The sequence below is a fragment of the Hydra viridissima genome, unplaced genomic scaffold (assembly GCF_058129835.1).
Source record: "Hydra viridissima isolate aposymbiotic clone 2 unplaced genomic scaffold, HvirCarnegie_v1 scaffold_2, whole genome shotgun sequence".
Taxonomy (NCBI): Eukaryota; Metazoa; Cnidaria; class Hydrozoa; order Anthoathecata; family Hydridae; genus Hydra; species Hydra viridissima.
The window spans coordinates 20172904-20197420 of record NW_028324301.1 but is presented as its reverse complement, the minus strand read 5'-3'; the positions used below and the strand labels follow the sequence as shown (position 1 = coordinate 20197420).

At 29.7% G+C, this 24517-nt stretch overlaps 3 protein-coding genes and 1 pseudogene across 5 annotated transcripts; 2 read left to right on the top strand and 2 right to left on the bottom strand.

Annotated features, from left to right (window-relative positions):
• Positions 1-248: 248 nt before the first annotated feature.
• Positions 249-7922, top strand: LOC145195482 (all trans-polyprenyl-diphosphate synthase PDSS2-like). Of its 2 annotated transcripts, XR_016450287.1 has the most exons (4): positions 249-680; positions 769-1115; positions 3283-3359; positions 4849-7922. XR_016450287.1 is itself a non-coding variant. In XM_080073325.2 (3 exons), the coding sequence occupies exons 1-3, from the start codon at positions 263-265 to the stop codon at positions 1732-1734; spliced, it is 1140 nt and encodes a 379-aa protein (XP_079929451.2). In that variant the 5' UTR covers positions 249-262; the 3' UTR covers positions 1735-1902. The 2 variants fall into 2 exon arrangements, 1 of the variants encoding a protein (XP_079929451.2); XM_080073325.2 differs by lacking the exons at positions 3283-3359; positions 4849-7922 and adding an exon at positions 1360-1902.
• Positions 7923-8023: 101 nt separating this feature from the next.
• Positions 8024-10036, bottom strand: LOC149892361 (uncharacterized; annotated as a pseudogene).
• Positions 10037-15164: 5128 nt separating this feature from the next.
• On the top strand, positions 15165-19673 carry LOC145195983 (uncharacterized). Its single transcript, XM_090080507.1, has 3 exons — positions 15165-15969; positions 16560-17203; positions 18669-19673. Exons 1-3 carry the CDS (start codon positions 15268-15270, stop codon positions 18670-18672), a joined length of 1350 nt encoding a protein of 449 aa, XP_089936633.1. The 5' UTR covers positions 15165-15267; the 3' UTR covers positions 18673-19673.
• Positions 19674-20090: 417 nt separating this feature from the next.
• LOC145194991 (ADP-ribosyl cyclase/cyclic ADP-ribose hydrolase-like) lies at positions 20091-24115 on the bottom strand. Of its 2 annotated transcripts, none has more exons than XR_016450286.1 (8): positions 22919-23732; positions 22473-22561; positions 22256-22379; positions 21941-22023; positions 21609-21739; positions 21222-21311; positions 20994-21071; positions 20091-20556 (listed from the first exon to the last, which is right to left on the bottom strand). XR_016450286.1 is itself a non-coding variant. In XM_090080508.1 (8 exons), exons 1-8 carry the CDS (start codon positions 23258-23260, stop codon positions 20493-20495), a joined length of 966 nt encoding a protein of 321 aa, XP_089936634.1. In that variant the 5' UTR covers positions 23261-24115; the 3' UTR covers positions 20091-20492. The 2 variants fall into 2 exon arrangements, 1 of the variants encoding a protein (XP_089936634.1); XM_090080508.1 differs by having other exon boundaries at positions 21644-21739; positions 22919-24115.
• Positions 24116-24517: the final 402 nt, after the last annotated feature.

Sequence of the window (24517 nt, the reverse complement as noted above, 5' to 3'; positions counted from 1 at the left end):
ATATTTATTTACTTAAACTTACTATTTATATTACATCGATGTTTTTCGAATTTTGTAAAAGTTCAAAGCATTAATTGTGTATTTATAGTACTGCCATGTTGGTTTTAGAAGACAATTTTTATCGTGTGTTACGTCTTCATGTTACATTTTCGTTCGAATTGTTTTTTTTTATAATGATTATGGTTTAATGACGTTATTTATTGCAAAATGATAACTTATCAAACGCATTTACACACCACAATATTTAGATATTAACTTTACAATGAAACATTTTCTCCGAGTTATGAGATCTTTGAGTCATAAAAAGTTATCAAAATGTCAGTTGCAGCGGAGTTACTCTTTGGTTAACAGTAACGGTTTACAAAAAGCCTTGACTAATGCAGAACGACTAGTCGGCTATCCTCCAACATACAGCAGCTTAAAATGTCTAGTAGAAGAAGAACCCGCTGACTTTCTCAGTATTGGAAAAAAACTTGTTGGAAGTGGTCATCCACTGCTTTCAATTGCACGAGATATGCTTTCGCCTGGTCGGGATATTAATCTTCGTCTTGGTGGCTTGTGGGTATTGCTTGTATCCAAAGCAGCTGGTAAGAGTTCTATGATGATTGACGAAGAATTTGTTCACGGAATACATCAAAAACAACGAGTGTTGGCTGAAACCTGTGAACTTATAAACACAGGTCTGTGTTTTGTATTATCAAATTTTATGTGTTGGTTTATTATTTTATTTTGTTTTTCACACAGTTAAAGTGTTTTTCTTTTATTTAGCGTTCCTTGTACATGGCAGCATCGTTAATTTAGATCAGTCCCAGTACTTTGAGACTCTGAGCAAAAAATCGCTTGAGTTTGGAAATAAACTCTCCGTTTTAGGAGGTGATTTTTTGCATGCCAAAGCATCAGTTGAATTAGCTAAACTGTCAAATACCTTTGTTGTGGAACTTATTTCACGTGCTATTGGCGATTGTGCTCAGGGAAATGCAATAGACGACTTTAGCGCAGAAAGCGTTAGCAGTTGGGGTGTAGAAGAATGGGAGAGATATATTTTTCTTATGAGAGGAAGTTTACTAGCGAATAGCTGTAAATCAGCGGTTGTGCTCGTTGGCCACGGGATGCAGGTAAAGTTAGTTCCATAGTATAAAATTAAGACTTCTGTAAATACAATCAAGCTTCTTTACAGAAGTGACTTTTTGAGTCACTTTTTTAACGTATAAAAAGGATTAATAGTTTTTAGGTGCCAGCTTCTTTTTAACTGGGCTAGTTATTGTGATTGTCTTTTTAAAGCCAAGTGTATTTTAAAGCCAAGTGTATTTTAAAGCTGAATTTTAAATCTGAAGCTATTGGATATGCTTGGTGTTTTAGCGTGTGGATGCTGCATTTGAATTCGGAAGATACTTGTCAGTAGCGGAACAGTGTGCAGAAGATATAAAAGCATTTCAAAACAGAAAATCGATCTTGAAACCTACTAATATAGTTTTAATTTTAGCACTCACTCAAAGTGAAAATATTAAAATATGCTATAAAAACTATTCAGAGGATATGAATATAACAAGCAGTAATCAGTTAAAAGATAGCATAATGGTTTGCTGCGAAGGTATTATAGCTGAAGCAAAACTGTTATGCAAAAATTACGTGGAGAGATGCACAAGTATTATTCAAGCGTTTCAACACAAAGACAGTGTAAAAGCGATAGAGGATATACTTAGTACGATATTAGATGCTTCGCCATGTGATTGATAATCGCAAATAAATATTCAGTTGTAGTAAAATATAAAAAATGCTAGCGTCTTAAACATTTTAAACTCATGCTGAACTGCAATTGTAGTTAATGGTCTCTTTCTTAATATAGAAAAATTACAGTTTATTGTAACTTAGGTAGATAAATAAAAGAATTTATGAACTAAAGTCAGTTTGTACTTCTAAAATATCGAATACATCTTGATACTTAATACAACTAAAATATCGAATACAACTTAATATTGGTATATATCTCTTTGGAAGTAATATTCGTAAGAATGAGCGTGTAAACAGCGCGCACGTTTCTTCAGGCTCTTTGGTTATCTTAGAATGAGTTTGCTATGGATATGTAAATTGAAAAAATCTATTTAATTTATGATTTTAAAATAAAGTTTATTTTTTTGTTTTTTGCTACAATTTTAAGTTACATGTCTCAGAAACGTTTCTTTTCTGTAGCAGAACACCATCTACATTAAACCCTTATATTTAAAAAAAAGTTAAACGTTCTAAAGGTGAGAAGTGTAGATACTGGTATTTATGCATTTTTATTTCCATTTTTAAAGTCTTTATTGGGTTTCTGCTAAGTCTTAAAATTACTGACCAAAAACACGTGAAAAATGTCCGTAAAATCATTAAAAATAAATGTTTAAAATCATTAAAAATACCTAAAACACAAGTTACAAAAAAAAAAAAAAAAAAAAAAAAAAATGCAACTCAATAACTGCACAAAATTTCGTTTCGCGGTTTACTGGTGTTGAACAAACTGGCTTCTTAAACTATTTGTTATTCGAGATGATTTTTTTTCGCTTAGAACCGACTAAAAAAAGTAATAACTTTCGATTTTCAGTCATTGGTTACTTAAAAGTCTCTTGATTTCAAATAAAGTTCTTCTAACAAGATTTTAAAAACCACTTGACTAAGATACTGAGAAAAGATGGTTTGGAAATGTAGTTTAGTTTCGAAGATGTAGATGAAAGTTAGAATTTTCCGTTTTTAAGAAACCTTAGCGGAAAAGTGTTGCATCAAGGAACCTTTTTTCTCTGCCGATGAAACGAGAGATCTCTCCAAAGCAATTTTTTGCCGGGCCGGTTTAAGTTTCGGAACGACGTACCTTGTCGCATTCTCTGTTGCTACTCTACTCTAAAAGAGTACTAATGTTAATCAGTACACAATTGGATTTTTTAGATACTTTTTTACCTTATACTGCTGCGCTTTTTTTGAACTGTCAATGTTATTTAAAGAATGGCACCCAAAAAAAAAAACAAATCAAGAACAGCTGCCACCACTAAAAATGTTCTTGCTCCACTACTCTTTCACCCAATTCTCCGAAATCTAAATTCTATGCATACCCCTTTGGCCCACTGCATTGCCCATGAGACGGATTGCCCCTTGTGCGTAAACCAAGTGGAATATGTAGCATATATTTTAAACAATAGAGGAATCGTAAAAACTTAAGTTTTTTTTCACGGATAGAAAAAAACAAAACAAACCTAATTTTTAGTGTAATAAAATAAACAAATAAATAAACAAGCTATATGTTGAATTTAGATTACTCATTAAAAAGTGAGAAGAAAATCGGAATTAAAAATTGAATTGTTTTCCTTCAGGCCAAACCTCGCGGAACTGTAAGTTTGTAATAATCTTTATTTACTTGTGACGTAAAACTTTAAATCTCTAATTTTTAAATTAATTATAATTTTTTTTTTCAAAAGTTGAACAATTATATTTTATAATTTATTTATTGTATTACTTATTGCATTTCGATTTGCTTTTAAACTTTTAGTTTTAATTCTAAATTTATATAAATTCCTGGTTAATATTATCGAAAAAGTTGAAGATAAAGCAAAGAAATTTCAAAATTAGATAATTTGAGAAAGGCATTTTTCACCCTTAAAAAATGAAAAAAAAGCTTTTTTCACCCTTTCTCAAATATGAAATTTTCTTCATAACATATTTTCCAGGAAACCCTGTACTAAATAAGTTCTTAATTGAAAATAAACTCAACCCTTTTTTTTTTTTTTAAAAAAAAAAAATATTATTTAGAAAGATTTTTCTCAATAAAATTTTCTTCAGAAATTTATTTTAATTTGAGCATGAAATTTAAATGAATTTTAAAAAGCAACCTTTATAACAAACTTACATACCACGTTACAAGATTTAGTTACTAATAACGTTTAAAAAATAATGTTATATTTGGTGATGTAAGCAAGATGTTAATCAGAAACCACACTAAAATAAATTATTTTTATAGTTTTTTATGAAACCTCTCTTTATACAGTATTTTAAAAAAATGCTTAAAAATCAAGTATGATGCGTAAAAGTTAATCTCCTTATATTGATGAAAGCTTGTCTCCTCCATAGAATGGTGGATTTTGATTTCAGGAAAACATAAATTTTACTATGCTATAAGGTCCTTTTCTATCTTCCATCACTGTAAAAATACCTTTGAAACTATTAATGAAAATACCTTTGAAACTATATATACCATATGTATGTATGTATGTATGTATGTATGTATGTATGTATGTATGTATGTATGTATGTATGTATGTATGTATGTATGTATGTATGTATGTATGTATGTATGTATGTATGTATGTATGTATGTATGTATGTATGTATGTATGTATGTATGTATGTATGTATGTATGTATGTATGTATGTATGTATGTATGTATGTATGTATGTATGTATATACATACATATACTTGGGTTTCTGGGTCATAGATTGATGAACATTTGTTCAAAACTCATGGAAAAGACAATTTGATTTTCTAGTCGAAAGAGTTCACGCAAAAACTAAAAATTTGATTTTACCATATACGTGTATGGATAAAGAATTAAACAATTCTACGATCAAAATTTTTTAATTCTAATTTTTGTAAATGGAGTGTACTTTAATAGTTTGTTGTTACAGTGTAACACACTGAATTACAATTAAGTATAAATACAATTTCAATAAGCTTAAATATCAATTCTGTTAGAACGAAAAACTACTGTCTAAAACGAAAAAGAATGTGAAGTATTTCGTCCAATTAAAGCATCATAGTAAACAATTCTTATGTTTTCTTAGACAAAACAAATCTAAGCTGAAAGTTCTCTTTCTTTTTACAGACGTCGAAAAGTTCTTGAAGACACTTGATTGCCCATTCAACGCACTGAATTGTTTTGGTTATCTCCAATCTCGATGATTCCTGACTCCAAAACATTTTCACAGTGTTTAACGCTTTGTCGTGAACCTGCAAACTGCTACATAGCTTCTGATAATCATCTGCGTTTTACATTTGGTAAGTGAACCAATGGTTTGACCATTCATAAGAGATGAGTTTACAAACATCAAGTAGTGAGTCTCTTCTTTCTGGTAGAACTATGAATGCCAAAAGAGCATCGTTTGCTCGAGAATTCCATCTTGCTTTACTTAAGTTTCGTATTTTCTGAAACTTCATTTAAGGAAATATTCCATATTTTTCAAAAAACCAGAAAATTCGAATTAAATAAAATAGGAATTTCATATCAATCCTACTGTTTCAGTAACCACTTCTTTAACATTCTTGAAATATGTCCTGAGCTGTTCGTAGTTCTTTATAAGTTCCAGAATAAAGGGATATTCGATGTTTGATGACGTATTGTTTCCTCCAAGTTTTTCATCGATTAGTATGCTAAGAACTCGGTCAATGCTGTTAACAACCAATAAATTGTTGTTCTTTCCGGTTCTTTTGAAAAAAAAAAAAAAATTCCTTTTAACTGAGTGATGATCCCATTCCTCCTTTAAGTGTTCACATTCGTAGTGTCCGCTACAATCATCTTTATACACTTCCATGAATTTTATTCATCGAGAATGGGTGTTATGCCTTTGACAACAGTATTTACTTTTCCGTCTGGTTGATCTAGCGCTTGTAACTTAACTTCTCTTTGTTCATTCTTCAACACTAACACTTGATATTTTTAGTGAAAATAACGTTTACCATCAAAATCTCTTGATTTCTTCTTTAAAAGTTTAACAGCTTCTTTAACAGTGGATCTGAATATGCCAGATTGTGAAGCTAACCTGGTGTCTGAACATAGATCGCATCTCGAGATAACTGTCGACAAATGGTTGCTGTTTTTCAGGTTTACAATTTTGAAGATGTTACCAACTTGGTTGCAGTTTTCTTTTTGTTGTATTTTTTGCTTAGACTTATTGACTGTTCTTCAGATTATTCAGACTCTTGATATTCTGTTTCAGTCTCTGATTCGGAATTGGACGTTGTTGCTGTTGCTATTGCCGATGCTGCTGCTGTTGCAGTAGGCTCTAAGGACATGTTTTTCTTTTTGATAGATGGGTAGTGCTTGAACTCGCAGCCTTTCCAGTAGTATACCCGACCTGTGATTTGCTTTCTATCTGAAGATTATACAACTTTTTTTCCTCACTACAGAGCCATTCACCATCTTTTTTTTGTGATGTCAAAAACTTCATTCAGTTAATTATATTTTCCTTGTTTTACACATATATCATAGGTCATCAGCACTTCATCTAGTTTTGCGTGTACGATTTGAATTGATAAATTTGGGTAATTTAATTTCTTTTGCCATAAGCTTTTTACTTGCTTTATGCGTTCGTATCTACCTTTGATGGATTCCCCCAGGAACAGATAGCGACCAACAACTTGGAATTTGAGTAATATCCTGCTCTTATTTTCCAATCATTTTTCTTCAAGTGGAACAGTTTTTCTTTTCCTATGTGGCTCATGAAACCGTATGAGATTTTTCGGCTGAATTATCTTATTTCTCTCAGTAGTGGAAGCACTTTTCTTTTATGACATTATGAAAGAAAATAATACTTAGATATATTTCTGAAAAACAATATTAATTTTTATTAGCGTTTCTCTATCAAACAGCTTATATACTATAAATTAGGCAGGGTCGAATATTCGTTAAACGAATATTTTACAAATAATATTCGTTCCTTTTAGGAACATGCATTTAATGAATAGTATTCGTTCCATATTCGCACAACGAATATTTGTTTACAAATATTCGTTAAACGAATATTCGTTCATATTCGCATAATATAATTCGTATGAATATTCGTTTAACAAATACGATATTCGTTAAACAAATACTTTTTACAAATTTATTTGTTAGGCTGCTGATTATAATTTTGGCTACGCTGATTTTTTTTGACTAAATTACTATTTTTTTGCCATTCACAAGCTGTTGAACGGACAATTATTTCAACATCTAGTTCAAAAGTCTACGGATATAAATCTCGACATGTCATGGTTTTGTTGGGCAAGAAAGCTAGGCTTGAACTACCTAAAGAGGATACCAAGGCTCATTTCAAATAACAAGAGCATCTTCCTTATCACTTGAATAGCTTGTCTGAACAGTGTTCTTAGCTAATTGCTATTGAAATAAGGTTTTGATACATGCATCGACAGTCAGAAATGGCGACGTTAGAATTATCTTGTTCTAAATCCACATTTTTTATCACAACTGAGAAAATCAATGTTAAAGTTTGAATTTGTTTGCTGCTAAATTAAAATTTTGGGAATTAAATTTTTTCCACGGGTTCAACTATGTTCAGTTGTTTGTTAAAAAAAAAAACTTATGTAAATAACGATAAGGCCTATATTTTCATGCCCTCTTTTGCAGATAGTACAAAATAACTTTAGTTTTTAGTAAAATAAAAAAATGTTGTTTTGTTACATCTTATATACTTAATATATAAGTAAATTATTATGAAAAACTATTTAGGTGACCGTTTCAACTTTCAATAACGCCATGTTAGAAATCGTTGACATTTTTTTTAGTTGACAAATATCATTTCGACACCCCCTATTTGACACCAGCCCTGAACAGGACTAAGACGTTTGGTTTAAACAGAACATTTAGTTATATAAAGAGAAAGGGATATATATCGGGTATAGGAAAGGGTTATGTAAAGAGGAAATTTATTGATTAAAGAAATCAGATTTTTAAAAGTCCTCCATTATTTAAGTATTTCAGAGATTTACACAACAATTAAACAAACCTTATTACCAACATGTTGCATAGCAACATGAACTTGATTTTATTTTTTTTGTAGCAGTTTAAATATCTATTAACTCCTATTAGATATAACAAGCTAAGCAGATAATTTTATCAACATTTCAAAATAACAATAATTATATGTGTTATATATCAACTCTAAATAAACAAAAGAAAAAGCTTACAAAAAAATTTTCATTTTGTAAAATCCTCTCTTTATTAATGTTTTGTAAATGTTCACTTTGTTAATGCTTTGTAAAATACAATATCAAAAAAAATATTAAAAAGGCAAGGATATCATTTCCATGTATTCATACATAGAAATGATATCATTGGTTTTTTCAACAGAAATAGGCCTATAAGGAACACGTTAGCAAGCTGCCATTGTTATATAATGGTTTGGTAATAATTCTTGATAATGCTGCTCGTTTGACAGACTTATTTATACGAGCTCGTAAATAATTATCTGTAAAAAAGCTTTTAAAAAATATATGGTATGGCAATTCATTTCGATAAACAAGATTTTTAACTCTTGTATAAGGCACTAACTTATAACTTGACAACCCAGCAACAACTGAAAAATGCTTCACACCTTCTATTTAAATTTGGTAAACAAAGAATAATTTTTTACGGCTTATATTTTTAATAGCTCTTTCTAGTCCAGGTGGACTAATTTTTACAGCGGAAAGAGTTTTCAATTTGACTATGAATGCTGTCACATTCTTGAATGCTGGAATTATCTGGCTCGTTGAACCTCTGCTTCTGACTTTTAATTATTGTATAATGAACTCACGCATAGCTGCTGGCATGAAACTATTGCGGTTTTGTGGTCCATACAAGCAAACACATTAGCACAAACACAGCACTGGCTAGATCAATTCCTCCGCGGCCAGCTATGGCTTCATGCCAAATGACGCAAATACCCTTCCTGTTATGCAAACTATGACCAATTAAATTGTAATTTGAAAATTTCTGTTTGCAATAAAAGTTCCCAACATAAGCTCGAAGCAAAACATTTTCAAGATCAATACAAACAGTTCCAGTTTTAGAATTAGCGTTTGATCTTTTTCACGTTCAGTTTTTGTTCATCATTCCGTGATGTTATGTGCTTAATATAACTGTTTGCTCATTGCTTGGATTAACGATGTTGCAATATTCATAGCATGTTTCACATAAATCTTCCTTCGGTTTTTGAAACTGTAATTCTTTAATATTTGTGATTCAGATTTGGTTTTATGGAAATTTTATCCAATTGGAATTCTAAAGTTAAATTATTTAAAGTATATTTATGTTTCAATTTTATGATCACATTGGATTTAAGATAACCTATATTTATCTCTGTGAGTTTTTCCAATTGATCAAGTTGAATTTTTTTACATTATAACATCAATATTTCATCATTTTTTATGAACAGAGTTTCCTGAAATATTAAAAATTATAAAAATTATATAAATATATAAAAATTACAATATTGAACTCGTGATTGAAGGTATAACGATACATTTGTTCTTTGACTGGCTATAGTCATTTTCATCACAAAATATGTTATAAAGATCATGTAATTTGTCTATATTTAGTGATCCTTCAATGAATTGTTTATTTCTCTTTTTCTTGGGAAAGGGTTTATATATGGTCCGGTACAATTTGTTTAGAATTTGTATAATTTGTATAATTCATCTATAATTTGTATAACTTGTTTAAAATTTGTGGTGAGCTTTTTTTTGTATGTTTTCCCAATTTTGTTTGCACTGGCGTTGCAGTAGTTAAGCATTTGTTAAATTTGTAAAAGTAAAAAATTCTCTGGCAAATAATATTCAATGTTGCAAGATAATAGAATTTATAAACTATTTATTGTGTATTAGATATAAAGAATCTGTAATAAAAATATGTTTTTTTTCCTTGAAATTTCACCAGCATACGACATTTTACACTCCATATTGTCGGTACTTTTTTGAATAGAAATGTTTTTCACTGTTATCATCTAAGGTCCAGAAGTTATCAAATATTAATTGACGCTCAATCTCAGATTCATTGGCGTTTGAATTTAAAATTTCTGCAATTTTTTAGTATTACAATTTTTCTGGCACCTTTTTCACACTACATTAGCACCATAGAGTTAACTTGTAACAACTAAAAAAAAAACATTCAAAAACTCATGCTCAAACAAATCATTCTAATTTTCAAACCTCAAAAACCAAAATTTGCTATTTAGACGGCCTACTGTCTGAAATAAATGTTTAAAAGTAAAACTTGCGTACAAACTAACGAATAATAGTCAATGGCTTACATTCATCATGAAACTTTGACTAAGTAGATTGGAGGGTCGAGACCATGAAAATATTGATGAACCTGAAATGATGAATCTCAAGAAAACTCTATCGTTATTTAAATGTAAATTCAATTCTAAATTGCTGAAAAATTGCTGAAATATTCAAGAACCTTTTCAAAACTTCTGGAACATGAGCAAACCTGGTTGGATAAAGAAATAACAGTTATCAGAAAAGATGCTGCAGCAGGTCCTAGTAGAAAGAACAAGGACTGCACAGTGGGCCAGTAGGTGGACAAAATGGGAAAAATTTTAGTTGTCTAATCTTGAAAACCTATTTAATTTTAGTATCTACATATATTAGGAGAAATTTATTGATAATTTATTTATATTAAATCCCTTAGTTACCAGGACTCTAAGCATTTGAATATTGAGATAAAAAAAAAATCAATAAGTAATTAACGGTGACATCAACGTTGTGTTATATTTCAATTACATCTACGTTTTTGAAACAAAAAATTAGTACATGTTATTCTAGAGTATTTAGAGATAAGAAAAACCAATGTGTGAAATAAATTTGTCATAGCATGTTATCTCAGTTATACTTTGAAAATCACAGATTAAAAAAAAAAATTTCTTAAGAAACTTATTTTTTGCCGCACAATAACTAATAATTACCACAATTTGCCATGTGTTGTCTTATATTTATTTGAGCTATATGATGCTTCAATCGAGTTTTAATTGATTTCTCGTCCCCTTAAATCCCCGTTCAGATTTTATGTATGTTTTAACTTGGTTGCTATGGTACTAAATTTAGCATAGCAACAACTCATTTTTACATTAACGTTGTTTTAATAGTATTTTACTTGCGCTAAGTACACAATATTGGGGGTATGTATTAAAATGAGATTCACAATTCTTATGAGGTTAACTTTTTTTGATTACTATGGATAACTTACTTTGCATAGCATTGTAACAACATATTTTCGGTAGTTGTTAGTAATTTAATCACTAACACTGACAGTAATTTAATTACTTTTAATTTTAACTACTAACACTTGTAGTAACTTAATTACTAACAAGTATTAGTAGTCCGGGCGGCATATATATTATAACATTTTACTTTTAAATACAAAATACTTGTTACAATAATTATTTAGATTTGGTTTTGTTAAACTTCTTAGTATTTCAAAACAGAATATTACTGAAGATATATTAAAATTTATTCAGCCAAAATTTGCTGATTTTAAAGACGTTGATTTTAGACATGCTGTTCAACGATTTGTTTCCTTGTATAACAAAAAGTGGAAATCTGCAAACTATGCTGAAAAATTTTGAAAAGAAGTTTGTGAACTGGCTTAATGAATATTTAATTGTCAGTACATTAAAAGTGAGGTAGAAAGCTTGGGTATGATTTTATTAAAGGTTTGCGGATCTTCTATTGAAGTGAATTGTATTATTGAACTTACAATGATCTTTTTGCGGATCTTCTATTGAAGTGAATTGTATTATTGAACTTACAATGAAAAATCTTAAAGCTGAAATGAATTAACTTAACCAGTTAATTCATTTCAGCTTTAAGATTTTTATCTTCATTTTTAATCAACTCTTTCATTTCCTTTTGGTATTGGAGATGTAGGGGTTTACAATAATGTGTACTAATGTGTACTTACAATAATAAGATTAAGTTTAAGGTAAAGTTAAAAGTAGTAGAAGACAAACCTGAAACAGCCATCGCTTTTTAAATTTTTTAAGATTTATGAATGTTTAATGGTAAAGTGGTGAATGCTCTCGTTAACACTCTATTCTCTCAATTATGTAATGTTTATGGAGCTAAGTTCAAAGAATTTTACAATCCATAATCGATTAGATCTAAATCAGTCAATGAAAAAAGTTTGTCTTTGGGGCTTTCTACTCTGCATTGCTGGCTCAGATCTTTTAAGTATATCTTATATTCAGGATACAATATGGACATTAAAACACACTTTGCCAAATCCTCTTCGGAAAGAGCGTCAATAAAAAAAAAAGAAGAATATTCAACAGAGGTTTAGGGAAGAGCTAAACCTTATAGTTGATATGCCCAAACAAGATTTTGCCAATACTAATTATAGGAGCTCTTCCAGAATGGCATATAAAGATGCTAAGATAATTGTTGATATGACAGGAGTAGTGGTAGATGTAATTTTCAGATTTAGGACAATAGTAATATTAGTGTGCTCTGGTTATGAGTTGAATTCGAAAGGTTTGGTCAGTATTACTATGAAACTACTGCTCTTATACTAGAAAAGTATTCTTGGTATGTGATTCTCACAAGATTTTAGAAACTTTTGGATCATAGGGTGAAGATATCTGAGGCGTTAGAAATGCTATTCGGTTTTTACTCTGAGGAGTTACAAGAGGCTCAGCAAGCATACAACGTTGAAACAACGTTGAAATAACGTTGATCAACGTCTATCAACGTTATTTCAACGTTGTGTGCTTGCTGGGGGCTCTGATAAAGGAAATTTGCAAAGCTAGATTGAGCCATTCAGCCAAGATATCTAGAAAGAATGTTATGATGAATCTTGACCCTGACCCAAAAACGCTAGTAGTGATGTATCACATGTTTATGTTTAATGGTCATATAATTTTTGCCACCTTTTCACCCTTCTGACTCACTGTGCATGGAGTGACCTACGAGAAAGCGTAATATCAAGCAGTTCTTAAGATATGAATGCTAACTTAAAATTGTCCATCCCTTTTTTTTATTTGATTATTAAAGAGGCGTAAACAATAACTTTTTATTAAATTAATCAAAAGGGACTAGCAACAGCCAGATTCTGTTTTTCCAAATTTAAATTCAACTAAATATTCCACAAACTATCACGACAGATTATCTAACAGATTGAAATCTTTAAATTAAGTCAAGAAATAACCCTTCGTTTTGATTAAGAGCAGGTTCCATTTCTTGATCAATATTTTCAGTTTCCATTTTGAAAGCAACAAAAACAATAAAATTATTCCGTACAACTCTATAAATAGTTAATATGATTAGGTTATCGGAGATGGAATAAAATAATATTTTCAAATTTGTTTATTGAGGAGATAGAACGATGCAATATGCCATACAACACCGTGTTAAAAGTTTCATATACTTTTATTATAATTAAAGTAGAAAAACATAATCATAAATTATTGAAAAATATTAAAATATTGATTTTTTCAAAAATTGGAGATAAAAAGGTAATTCTAAGGTCGCGAAGCGTTTGTTTTTTTTTACATTCTAAGGCTTCTGTAACAATAAAACTTTTCTATGACTAAAAGTTGTCAAGTCATATCATTATTTAATCAAAAAAGTTGTCAAGTCATATCAACATTTAATCAAACAATTTAAGTAATATCTTTTTTTAAACATTGGAACATTTCAACAACATTCAACCAGTGCTAAACCTTGTGTTCCGCCATTTTTTAACAGTAGTTTATTATACCAAAACAAATAAAAATGGCGGATTACAAGGTTTTTATGGACTCATTGACATTTGTATTTCTTGAACTTGAGTCTTTTACTTGTATAAATTGTTTTAGTATATCAAATATAGTTTAAGTAACATAGTTTTGTCATCATATGGTACTTAAAAGTTTGTTAAAATGTTTATTGTTAACTTGGAATGATGATTTATTACTCGATAAGTATCACATATTTGAAATAGTTTTATTTAACAACTTCAGTACTTCCTGTAATATACAAGTAACACTTAAACATTACAGGAAACTTAATTTGATAATTGTCAAAGAAATAATAACATAAAATATTAAACTGTTTAAAGTGAAAATTATATAAAGCAATCAAAATCTTTCTGATATATATTAATGATTTTATTAACTTGGTGATTCTTAAAAACAATAACAATAAAAAGATGATTATAAGATCTTATCCCGAATGTACGTGAATTAGGAGTGGATAAATTAGGATAATGGAAAGATTTACTTAACGAAATCAAATAAAACTGAAGAAATTAGCAAATAGAACATAATTATAGTAAAGTCTACTTTAGCTACATTTATTTCAAAAGTGAAGAAAAAACAATGTGTATTAATTATGATTCATTTATAGAAAAGAACATCAATGACTTCAAGAAAATCTTACGACCAATAAAAAAAGCCTTTTTGGTTCTGGAAAACCCCATAACAATGGGTGCTCCTTGGAGAGCGAATCAAAAGAGAGAAAAATAAATGAATTAGGTGTTGAACATCATGCTCTATTTTTAGTCTCTGCAAGAAGTACACATTTTAAAAAAAACTCAAATGTTTTAAAGATCAAAAAAAGTTAAAGACACTTAGGAAAAAATATGAGTGTAAAGCAAGCTCTTGATTTAAAAGTGAATACTGACCTCAGCGATAAGCAGTATTAAATGATCAAAAACCTAGCCCTTGGACACATATTTATCCTCTTCTTGCACGATGTTTAAGTGGAAAAAGTTACTTTCCTCAAATTTTTTTCCCTGATTTCAGCTTCTACCATTAATATTGCTAATAAGGAAAAATAACTTTCTAAAGAAAGCAAATAAAGTAAATGAAACTTCCGAATGAAAAGTTCAAACCATTTTTTCAAATATATTGTTCACCGTAAACTATGGTTTTCACAAAATATTGTTCGCATAAAAGATCCTTTATTAAAAATTTTATTCACATAAACTATTATTCAAATATTACACAAATCATAAATATCATTCTAATGTAAATAAAAACCAGTCTCTCTGTTACGAATTATGCTTTCTCAAAATTATTCAAACGTTTAAAACTTCAAAGTTTGCTTGTGTAAAAGTTCCTTCGCTTTAAATTGGTAAAAAAGAAAAAATAAACTTGTAGTATTTAAAGTGCAAAATTTCAGATCGCCTTTATATTTAAAATTATGATTTAGATTGTCTGTTTTTACCTTATTTTTTAAGCAAGAGAAAGAACTATTTATAATAGATCAATATTATCAACCTTTCGATAATATTTGTCTGAATGACAGCCAATCAGAATTCAGCAATTAAATTTAATAGCAAGCTAATTTGATTAGTTCATTAATTTTAAGCTAAGATTCCCCGTAAGGAGAGTTTGAAGCTCTCACTCATGCTGTACTGTAATCACACTGCGTCGTGGTACGACTTCTTTATTTAATTCTTAGTGCCCATAAAAGGAAGTTCTATTCTTATTTCGAACAAGTTTATTCGATTTCTTGTACTGCTTTATTTCATTCATTCGTTTTCAAAGAACTTATTGCAGCTCTGAAAATGAGTGCTAAATATGCTACAAGGACTAAAGTCGGAGAAAGAAAACATTACGCTTTACGTGCAAGAGAGGATAACACTTTTCCATCTGCAAGCTATACAACAATGGAGCACTACACCGAGTTGAAAGATTGTTATGAGGTGAGCGGAAAAACTAGTCCTTCAAATTATTGTGGTGAAAAGAGAAAACTTCGGCCCAAGTTCCCTGATACAAATGAAAATAAAAATTTTGATGATCAGAAGTTTGAAAAGAAAGCCAAAATAGAGGATACGCTTGACGAAACATCAGCCGACACAAATAAAACGGAAAATGTTAACATGAACCCATCGAGGCATTATTTTTCTGAAAAATTGTCTCAAAACATAAATGATGTCGATCCAGTAGTTTTCACTGCTCTCAGACATGCTTTAAAATGTCCTGCTTCCAGCCCTGATCAATGCATTGTAAATAAATGCAAGGTAGCAAAAAATTTTCTTTTCCGAGGACTAATTCATGCCAACCTCTGTAAAGAAAAATGCGACTTCTTGTTGTGCAAGGATATGAAATCTGTTCTTCTGCACATGCGCTCTTGTGAAAACAACAACTTCGCTTGTAAAACAAAACAGTTCGTTGTTAAACTGTGCGAATATCATCAAAATACTTGCGTTAATCAACCTTGTGATATTGAACTATGTAAAGAGAAAAGTTTCGTTTCTTCTGAAAAGGTAGTTAGTTTTAGTTTTCATTACTTTGTGTTTGAACTTAAAAAAAAAAAATCTTTGTGTTTGGAATCCTAAATTAATTTTATGCTGTAAGAAAAAAAACAGTTAAACTTTCCGATACTGAAAATGGTTACATTTTCCTTTGCCTAAAGCAACAACAAAGATAAAAATAAACGAAAAATTCTCCTTCGTGGTTTACGTTAAACTTCTGGGCTATGATCAACGCATCGATTGTTGCGCTTTTTTTTGCACGTCGGCTAAAATCGCATCGCCAGAATATTCGCGTTAACAATAGCTTAGTTTTGCTTTCAAAAATATTGCGAAATGTGCTTACTCACGCCATTAAATGAATCAAAATTCATTTAATTATGCCACCAGTTCATGACTTTCGGTTCGGGTGGTCACCAGTTAAATCAATGAATGCCAAAATCTTTTGTTCTTTAAAAGTTGAATTAAAAAAATTAAAGAAATTTGCACAAATTTAGAAATACCGCGTAATCTATTTAAAATTAAATATTAACTGGGTTAGAATGTAAAAATATTTCGATATTTTTTTTCGTATTAATTTTTTATTTTTATTTTGGAAAACTCAGGGCATTTCTTCTTACGGGGAGCAACTTATTCCGCCGTGTATACCAGGTAACATATCTCCCTGGCCGAATTGTATTTTACCTGCGTTTACAAACCCTCAGTTCCCTTACGTCACGGGATGTATATCATCTTATCCATCAGAATATGGTCTGCAAAATATTAATTCTGAGTTGATTTCTCCACGCTTGTCAACTGATCAAACGAATTTCAATCTGTGGCCGTATAAAGAAACAGACTACAAAAACGATTTGCCTCGCTTATCTCCAAACGAAGTTCATGATATCTTTATGCAGAGAGAAGACTCTTTAAAAGACTTTTATGCTCAAGAAAATGTAAACGAGACTATCTCGCGCCATCTAGATGATCCCAACTATTTCATGACTTCAAGTCTTGCCGAAATGCACGAAGTTTACTTTGGACAACCAAATAAAAGACTTTTATACGATCAACCGAGATTAGAAATGTCTGAATGGGGCAAAATCAATTTCATGAAAAAAGAAAATTTACAAAAAGAAGTATTCAGCACAGACACATCAGAAGCGCTTGATCCAGAGGATAATGAAAAACAATTCAACGCAGTACGCCCAACATCTATTACCCCTATAGAAATATATAAAAACTTGTTACAGGCTGCTCGACCGCTCCGGTAAGCATCTGTCCCGCCTGAATGTAGGCCAACTTTTATAATGGCTTCGTTTTATCACTTTTTTAAATTATGATCAGATTGTGTTGAAAAAATGAAAGTATGTTCTATATATATATATATATATATATATATATATATATATATATATATATATATATATATATATATATATATATATATATATATATATATATATATATATATATAAATATTATAAACCATTCCATTAACCGTTACAAAGTATTTTCAATCTAAAAAACTATTACCTTGTTGATGATTGATCGACTGTTTTAATATTAATGCGCTTTTTTCTGTTGTAAGTTAATTAAATTGTGGTTTTTAGTTGGAGTATATCTACTTTGTTAGGGGGTAGGTAAGATGCGATGAACGAAAAAGTATTTCATCTTTTTTTTTTTTCTCACTTTCGCTTCAGCGTTATGATTTTAATTAACTAAAATTTTAATTACCCAGATTAAAAAAATGGATTGGACCTGTGCAAATTACTAAAGAGTATTCCCCGGGATAAAAGCTTCAGGGTTGGGTATTTCCTTTTAGGTGAAACAAAATTTTATCTAAATGTCTTATTGCTGATTTTAATTTTTATATAACGTTATCTTGCATGTTGCTTTTATCTTAAATTCTTAAAACAACATGTAAAACAATGTTAGAAAAAAAGCTAAAAAAGGAAATCAATTTTTTTTTTTTTATTGTTTTTAGTTAGTGCATTATTTGATTGAATCTGTTGTAAGTCTTTTGGTATAGTTAACTTCATCCTCCCTTTTCTTTTGCACATAGAGAAAATGCTTTCGTCTATTAAAGACGAAGACGTCTATTAAATTGCTTTCCATGTATTTTATAAACATATATTAGGGAATTAGAGCAAATCTGACTTTGGCAGGCAGATTTTGTAATTCATTATTGGACTTACATTATTTCAAGCATCTGGTTAGTAGGGCAGAACTAGATTTTGAAATGCATCTTAAATAAAACCATACAATTACTTTGGAGAATCAACGCATCGAATCTACATTTCAGGTACATTAGGAAGTTGGTAAATTAGTTATAAATGTTAACGTCTGCATAATTCATGGCTGAAACGAGTTACCGGCTTAGCACTGGTAGACAATCAGCCACATGGGTCATCATTGTTTATTTTTGATGGATTCATTTGTTTTTTAGTGGATGGTTTTTTCGTACGCAGATTTAAAACAAAATATGTATACTGCTTCAATTACTAAGAAAACATGGCAATCTTTAGAGGTCGTAAAGGTCGCATTAAATTTTTCTTTGGCTGAAAAATACGTAAGCTTGAGCTCATAAAAACTTAAACTCCAGTTACCTAACCTAAAAGAAACCACTCTTATGCCACCATACTAAATGCCAATCTTAATTTCTAAATATTTCTAGATAATACGAATATCATCCAGTCAGATAGGCAGCACTGCACAATAAATTTTATTTTTAGATAGTCACACAACACGTGATACCTTAAAATCTGTGGAGGTTTGTCTAGATAAAACTACGCGATAATATGCCCGAAATACAGCTCATTCTTCACACATCTTTTACCAATAGACGTAGATGCCAATGGTCTTGTTAAGGAGATATGGGGAAGAGGGGTTGGGGTTAGGAAAGAAAAAGGAATTAGCGAGAATCACACTACAACTAAATGCAAAATTTGGATAAAGATAATTTTCCATATTTGATTAGAAACTGAGTATGGCGAAGATTTAAGTCGTCTACATGTAATAGTTGGATTTCAACATGCTGGCATTTTCCCACTAATTGATACAACGTTAAATCAAGATAAACTAAACTTAAAATAGCAATTACACTATGGACATCATCTACACCGATTACGCAATATACTAATTTTAAGAAGCGTAAAATCAGGCTATATCGGAAATTGAAATCGCACTGCAATAGCAAAATCACATTTATCTGCAAGAGCAATGCCCCACACATTAAAAAACGAAAAAAATAAACTTAAAAAAACTTAACGGCACTTGTGCGACAGAAGAACATGCCATTGCATTGCTCAATGATCGAGAAGAAATAAGTTTTGCTCAAAGTCCCAGAAAAAGCCCATAAAGTTGCCTTAAAACGAAAATTATTACTTAACGTTGGTAATGAAAGTGATTATTATGATAAGCAAGCAAAGCGTTCAAAAAAGATTGAATGCAAGAAATGAAGAAAAACGTTTCATTAAGTATGTTAGCATGTTAAAACGTTGTGTAACGGTGACTAGGGCTCAGCAAAAAAACATGTCTTCCAAAAAAATATTTCATCGACAATGAATTTTTCTGTACATAAAATGTTAATTTCAATTTCAAAATTGTTTTCAATGTTATTTTACATGTAACAAGCAATGACCCTTTTTAAACTTATCTTCTTATAATACGAGTCAATTTTTAAAAATTTAATTGTGACTTCTTTTTAACTTAAATTTTCAATAAAAAAAAGTTCATTGTACTTTTTTCGATTTTCTTCATGAACAAAAATAAATAAACTTCAAAAATTTCAACAAAAAAAAAATATATATATATGTATATATATTGCATTTATTCTGAAGTGTGATTCTTTCAGCGCAGTCTTACTAAACTCATTTAGTACGGTTTTACTCTACTAAACTAATAGTCAAGGTTTTAATCGAGTGAGGTACGATATTAAACTTAGCGGTCTTTCGTTTTACAACGGTGTTTTAGATTTTCTATGAAAATTACACATCTTTTACGAATGGTTTATTATCATAACTAATTTTTCTATTTTAAAAACAAAGGCTATTGTTGTGCAAATATCTTTGTTTACAGACAAGGTTTAGTAGATAATCGAAACCTAATTAAAAAATAAAACTAGGAGTATTATAGAGACAAAAATAAACGAAAGATTAAATTGCTTTTTGTTTTATTCAAGACGAAGGAAGAAAAAAAGTACGTACCCAAGCTGATTAAGGAGTTGTAGGTTTGATGAGAGGTCAAATATTTTTTAAAAATTTCTTTAAAGAACGGACGGTTCTCAAAAATATATTTATATATATTTGTAACAAGAAAAAACAAAGATGACTCATATTAAAATAACAATTAAAAGCATATTTTTTTTGTGATATATATTAGTCATCATCTATCAAATTTCATCGAAAATTTATCTTCAGTTAAAAGAGTGGATGATCCTTTTTATCAATTCGTAATAAATCATTTTACACATAAGATCATACGATAACAAGCATGTCATATCCTTGTGTCTCAAAGCTGAAAGGGTATTCTTCAGTCCATCCGACATGAAAAGTAAGTTAAAATAATTTAGAAGAAAAAACTACAGAGCAAGCTACGTAGAAGACTGACATCCCCTTCCACCTTAAAAAAAAATCAAAAACAAAATTATTTTAAAATTTTCTGATTTTCAAAAAAAGGTATATATATATATATATATATATATATATATATATATATATATATATATATATATATATATATATATATATATATATTACATTAACATATAATAATTTATTCATTAACATATATATATATATATATATATATATATATATATATATATATATATATATATATTACATTAACATATAATAATTTATTCATTAACATATATATATATATATATATATATATATATATATATATATATATATATATATATATATATATATATGTTAATGAATAAATTATTATATGTTAATGTATATATATATATATATATATATATATATATATATATATATATATATATATATATATATATATATATATATATATGTAAAACAAGTGCTTACAAAAAAGCGTTAGCATCTGAAACTGAACTACACTGTTTGGCGTTGGGATACTTGACGCATTGTAGGTAAATTGTATCACTAAAATGTAAAAGGTGGGCTAACTATACTACTGGTGTACACAAAGTTGATGAAAAAACGAAAGAAATAAATTTGTAAAGATTTAAGCATCCCCACCTACACGCTCGGATTTATACTTTAACAACCATACATTTTTGTACTAAAGCTTACCTTGGTGCATCGAAGCAACTTACTTCTTTAATTCCAAAATTGCGAGCATCCCGAACTAAATCTACCAATGAACCTTGGCCACACGATTCCCTATAAAGATACAAATAAATGCAACCCGTGTGTCAAAACTATTTTGAAGAAAAATAATCTTAACATTCGTTGGGAAAATCAACATCACTGTCCCAAAAATCTTGTTTTGAAATTAAGCGTAATTGATAACCATTAAAGACAAACTTATCAAAGAAAATCTTATGAGTTTGATTTTTAAAATAGTAATAAAACAAAACTATTGATGTTTTTTATACCTGAGTTATCATTAATTCTTAGATTAATGTTTTTAATTCGATTTAAATATTGTTAAATGTTGCAAACATTAGTTTTTTTTACCATCAAACCGATGAAGTTATTGAAAAGATTATTACTTCGGACTTTTATCAAGGTCATTGACAACAACCACGATTAATTTTGTTATTCGATTAAAGCGTCCCAGAGTCGGTAACTCTATCTTCCCGAAATAGCTAAATTACATTAAAAGAAATGATTTTTTACGCCATTACGCCGTAAATTACGCCGTTCTGGTCTCAGGAATTTCTCCTGATACCAATACTCTAAACATTTGTAATGTGAAGGTTAAAATACATACATTTCAATACATTTCCGAATCTTAAGTACATTTGACATTTCAAAGTATACACCATATATATATATTTGCCCCTCACCTTTTATTGTAATAAGCAGTGTAGCCAACGGCACTTGTTCCATTTAACATCACGTATGCTGTGCCCTTTGCATTTTCTGCAAACTAAATGTATAAACTCATCTTTGCACGTGACCAAGGGGAAACGTTATTATATCACTCAAGGGAAATATATCTGCTACATATTCTCCACAAAAGACTGTTAACTGATTTAATTAAAGTAATGGTAAATACCCAAGGGACATCACTTAAGGGAAAAGTATTTGTCATAGCTGCAATAAAAATAGTTAACAGCCTTGAACAAATCATATGTAGCAGCTATTTTTAAAAACTCTACCGTTCTTGAAGCACGTGACCAGTATGAATCCATAGCATACGAGCAGCTGCTATTACAGCTTCCATAACTGATTCCACCATAACAATTTTTGCACCCGCACCACGTTAAACCATTAGTAATGTAGCTGAAAAGAACAATTTATTAATTTCTATGTTCTGAAAATGTAAACTAAACGTTTGATGGTCTGTGGAACTAAAAAGAAAAATGTGCTTTATACCCAGCAAAAGTGTCTTCAAGAGTGAAAAATGAATCCTTTAAGTAGGAATAGTCATGCGCAATTTGACGAGTTCCTGACCAAAACAATGCCTATGAGTAAATATTTTGTTCAAATTGATAAACTTTCTTTAAAAAAAATTAATTTTTAACCTTTAAGGTGTATTAAACCCATTATTTTTTGATGATTGACACTCAGACTTGAACTTAATCTAGAGCAATCCTTGAATGTTATCAATTATAAATTAGCATTATTGATATTAAATTACTCTTATTAATAATAGATTAGCGTTAGCATTACTTCTTAACTTGAATGTTGTAAAAAAGTTTTAGAAGCCCCCTGGAATTATTTGTAAAGTGGTTAAGTAAGTTTTTATTAACTTCTGAACTCGGAATTTTAAAGGGTTCCTAAAGTTACAGCATAAGCTATAATGAAATTATAGAAACTACCTGATCAGTTAAAAAAGTTGAACTGTTGATGATCTTAAATAGCGGATCATAACTAGATTCATTCATTTCACCACTGCGACAGGAATCTTTATAAGCGAAACTGCTGTTGAATAAATCCCACACTTGCTTGCAATCAACGTCCATGTACAATGCTGGATTGTGATTCTGGAAGTTAAGTTCTTGATATTGGCTGCAGCGTCCTATAATGATCTCCTTAATACTTGGTGTTGTGCCATTAAAGTCCCATGGGATATGTGCAAAGGAAAATGAAAAAATTCCTAAAACTGCGAGAAATCTTACGCCACTAAATGCTGCGAGAAACTTTAGTTGAAAATTAACCATATCTTCTAGTTTAGGAAAGGTGAAAAAAGTTATGTTAAAAATATATTTTCCAACAGTTAAAAAAAATCCATACTTCAAACTAACAAATCAAATTGTTTTGATTTGCTTTAAGTAAAAAGTTAACACACAGTTATACTCTTTTTATAAATAATTTAACAATAAATTTCCGTGGTCGATATAAGAGAAGAATAAGGTAGCACTTCTCCGTCATGATCAAGAGTTTATCTTTTGAGTTTCATATTTATAGACTTAGTATGAGCAATTCTACAGTTCTCAATAAAAATTAAAAAAATTTATCTTTCTTCTGCATTTGAAATCCCAGGCTGTTAAGCTTAAGTTACCGGTTCACGCGATGTTAAACTGTAAAGCGCTGTTAGCGTCATAAAAAAGGGATTAAAACATCTTTCTTTTTATTATTGACAATGAACTAATAAAAGGTTAAAAAAGATACGTATATAACAGATTCAAATATGTTTTTGAGTAGCGGAATGTTTTAGATAAACTGGCAGATAATAAAAATTTTGTGCATATTTTACATGAGCATTTTTGTAATCAAGCTGTTAAATACAAAAAGCAGTAGATATTGTTAAATTACGAAAGAAGGAGAAAAAAAAAAAGATTATTGAACATAAATAAAATAGTTTTTATCGTTGGATTAGAAACAGTGGAAAAGTTATTAATTTGGAGAGAACGTGGATTTATCGGAAGGACTGAATAAACTTGATACCGCTTAAGTTTTTCGCTCAAAACTTTTACTATATTCCAAGCTGCTAATCCATATTCTACAAAATACACGTGTTTTTTCGCGACTTTTTTTGTGATTTTTTAAATATCTGTAAACGCTAACAAAGATATAAAAAAGTATTTTTTGATTTGTCCTTTAGAAGATCTTAAGTTATTTAATCACGGAGGCTGAACCAGCGGAGATCAGCTGTTTAGCTATAAAGATATAATCGTAAACATGCCAACTATTTAAGATACATAAACAGTGATTTCAATTTTAGAATCCGTACTTGTGGTTTAATACTAAACTTATATTGACTTTTGTGTTAAGAATGCATTATGACACAAATGATGTGTGTCATAATGCTTTCTTTCAAACAGTTTATTCATTGATAACTATAGATTAAAAAATAAAACAGACATATGTGACATATACTTAAATTAATTTGAAACCTTAAACCTCTCGAGGCTTTTTTAAAATGCTTAGTTTAATCTTAAAAATAAGCAGAGACGCCCCACCCCTGTTACATTGTC

Excerpts from the sequence above, each read along its gene's own strand:
- LOC145195482 (XM_080073325.2), top strand. The coding sequence starts at position 263 with ATGAAACATTTTCTCCGAGTTATGAGATCTTTGAGTCATAAAAAGTTA. Across the intron at positions 681-768 it reads CTGTGAACTTATAAACACAG|CGTTCCTTGTACATGGCAGC; the intron begins GTCTGTGTTTTG and ends TCTTTTATTTAG. Across the intron at positions 1,116-1,359 it reads TCGTTGGCCACGGGATGCAG|CGTGTGGATGCTGCATTTGA; the intron begins GTAAAGTTAGTT and ends TTGGTGTTTTAG.
- LOC145195983 (XM_090080507.1), top strand. The coding sequence starts at position 15,268 with ATGAGTGCTAAATATGCTACAAGGACTAAAGTCGGAGAAAGAAAACAT. Across the intron at positions 15,970-16,559 it reads GTTTCGTTTCTTCTGAAAAG|GGCATTTCTTCTTACGGGGA; the intron begins GTAGTTAGTTTT and ends TGGAAAACTCAG.
- LOC145194991 (XM_090080508.1), bottom strand. The coding sequence starts at position 23,260 with ATGGTTAATTTTCAACTAAAGTTTCTCGCAGCATTTAGTGGCGTAAGA. Across the intron at positions 22,380-22,472 it reads CTTGAAGACACTTTTGCTGG|CTACATTACTAATGGTTTAA; the intron begins GTATAAAGCACA and ends TGTTCTTTTCAG. Across the intron at positions 22,024-22,255 it reads GGTCACGTGCTTCAAGAACG|TTTGCAGAAAATGCAAAGGG; the intron begins GTAGAGTTTTTA and ends TTATACATTTAG.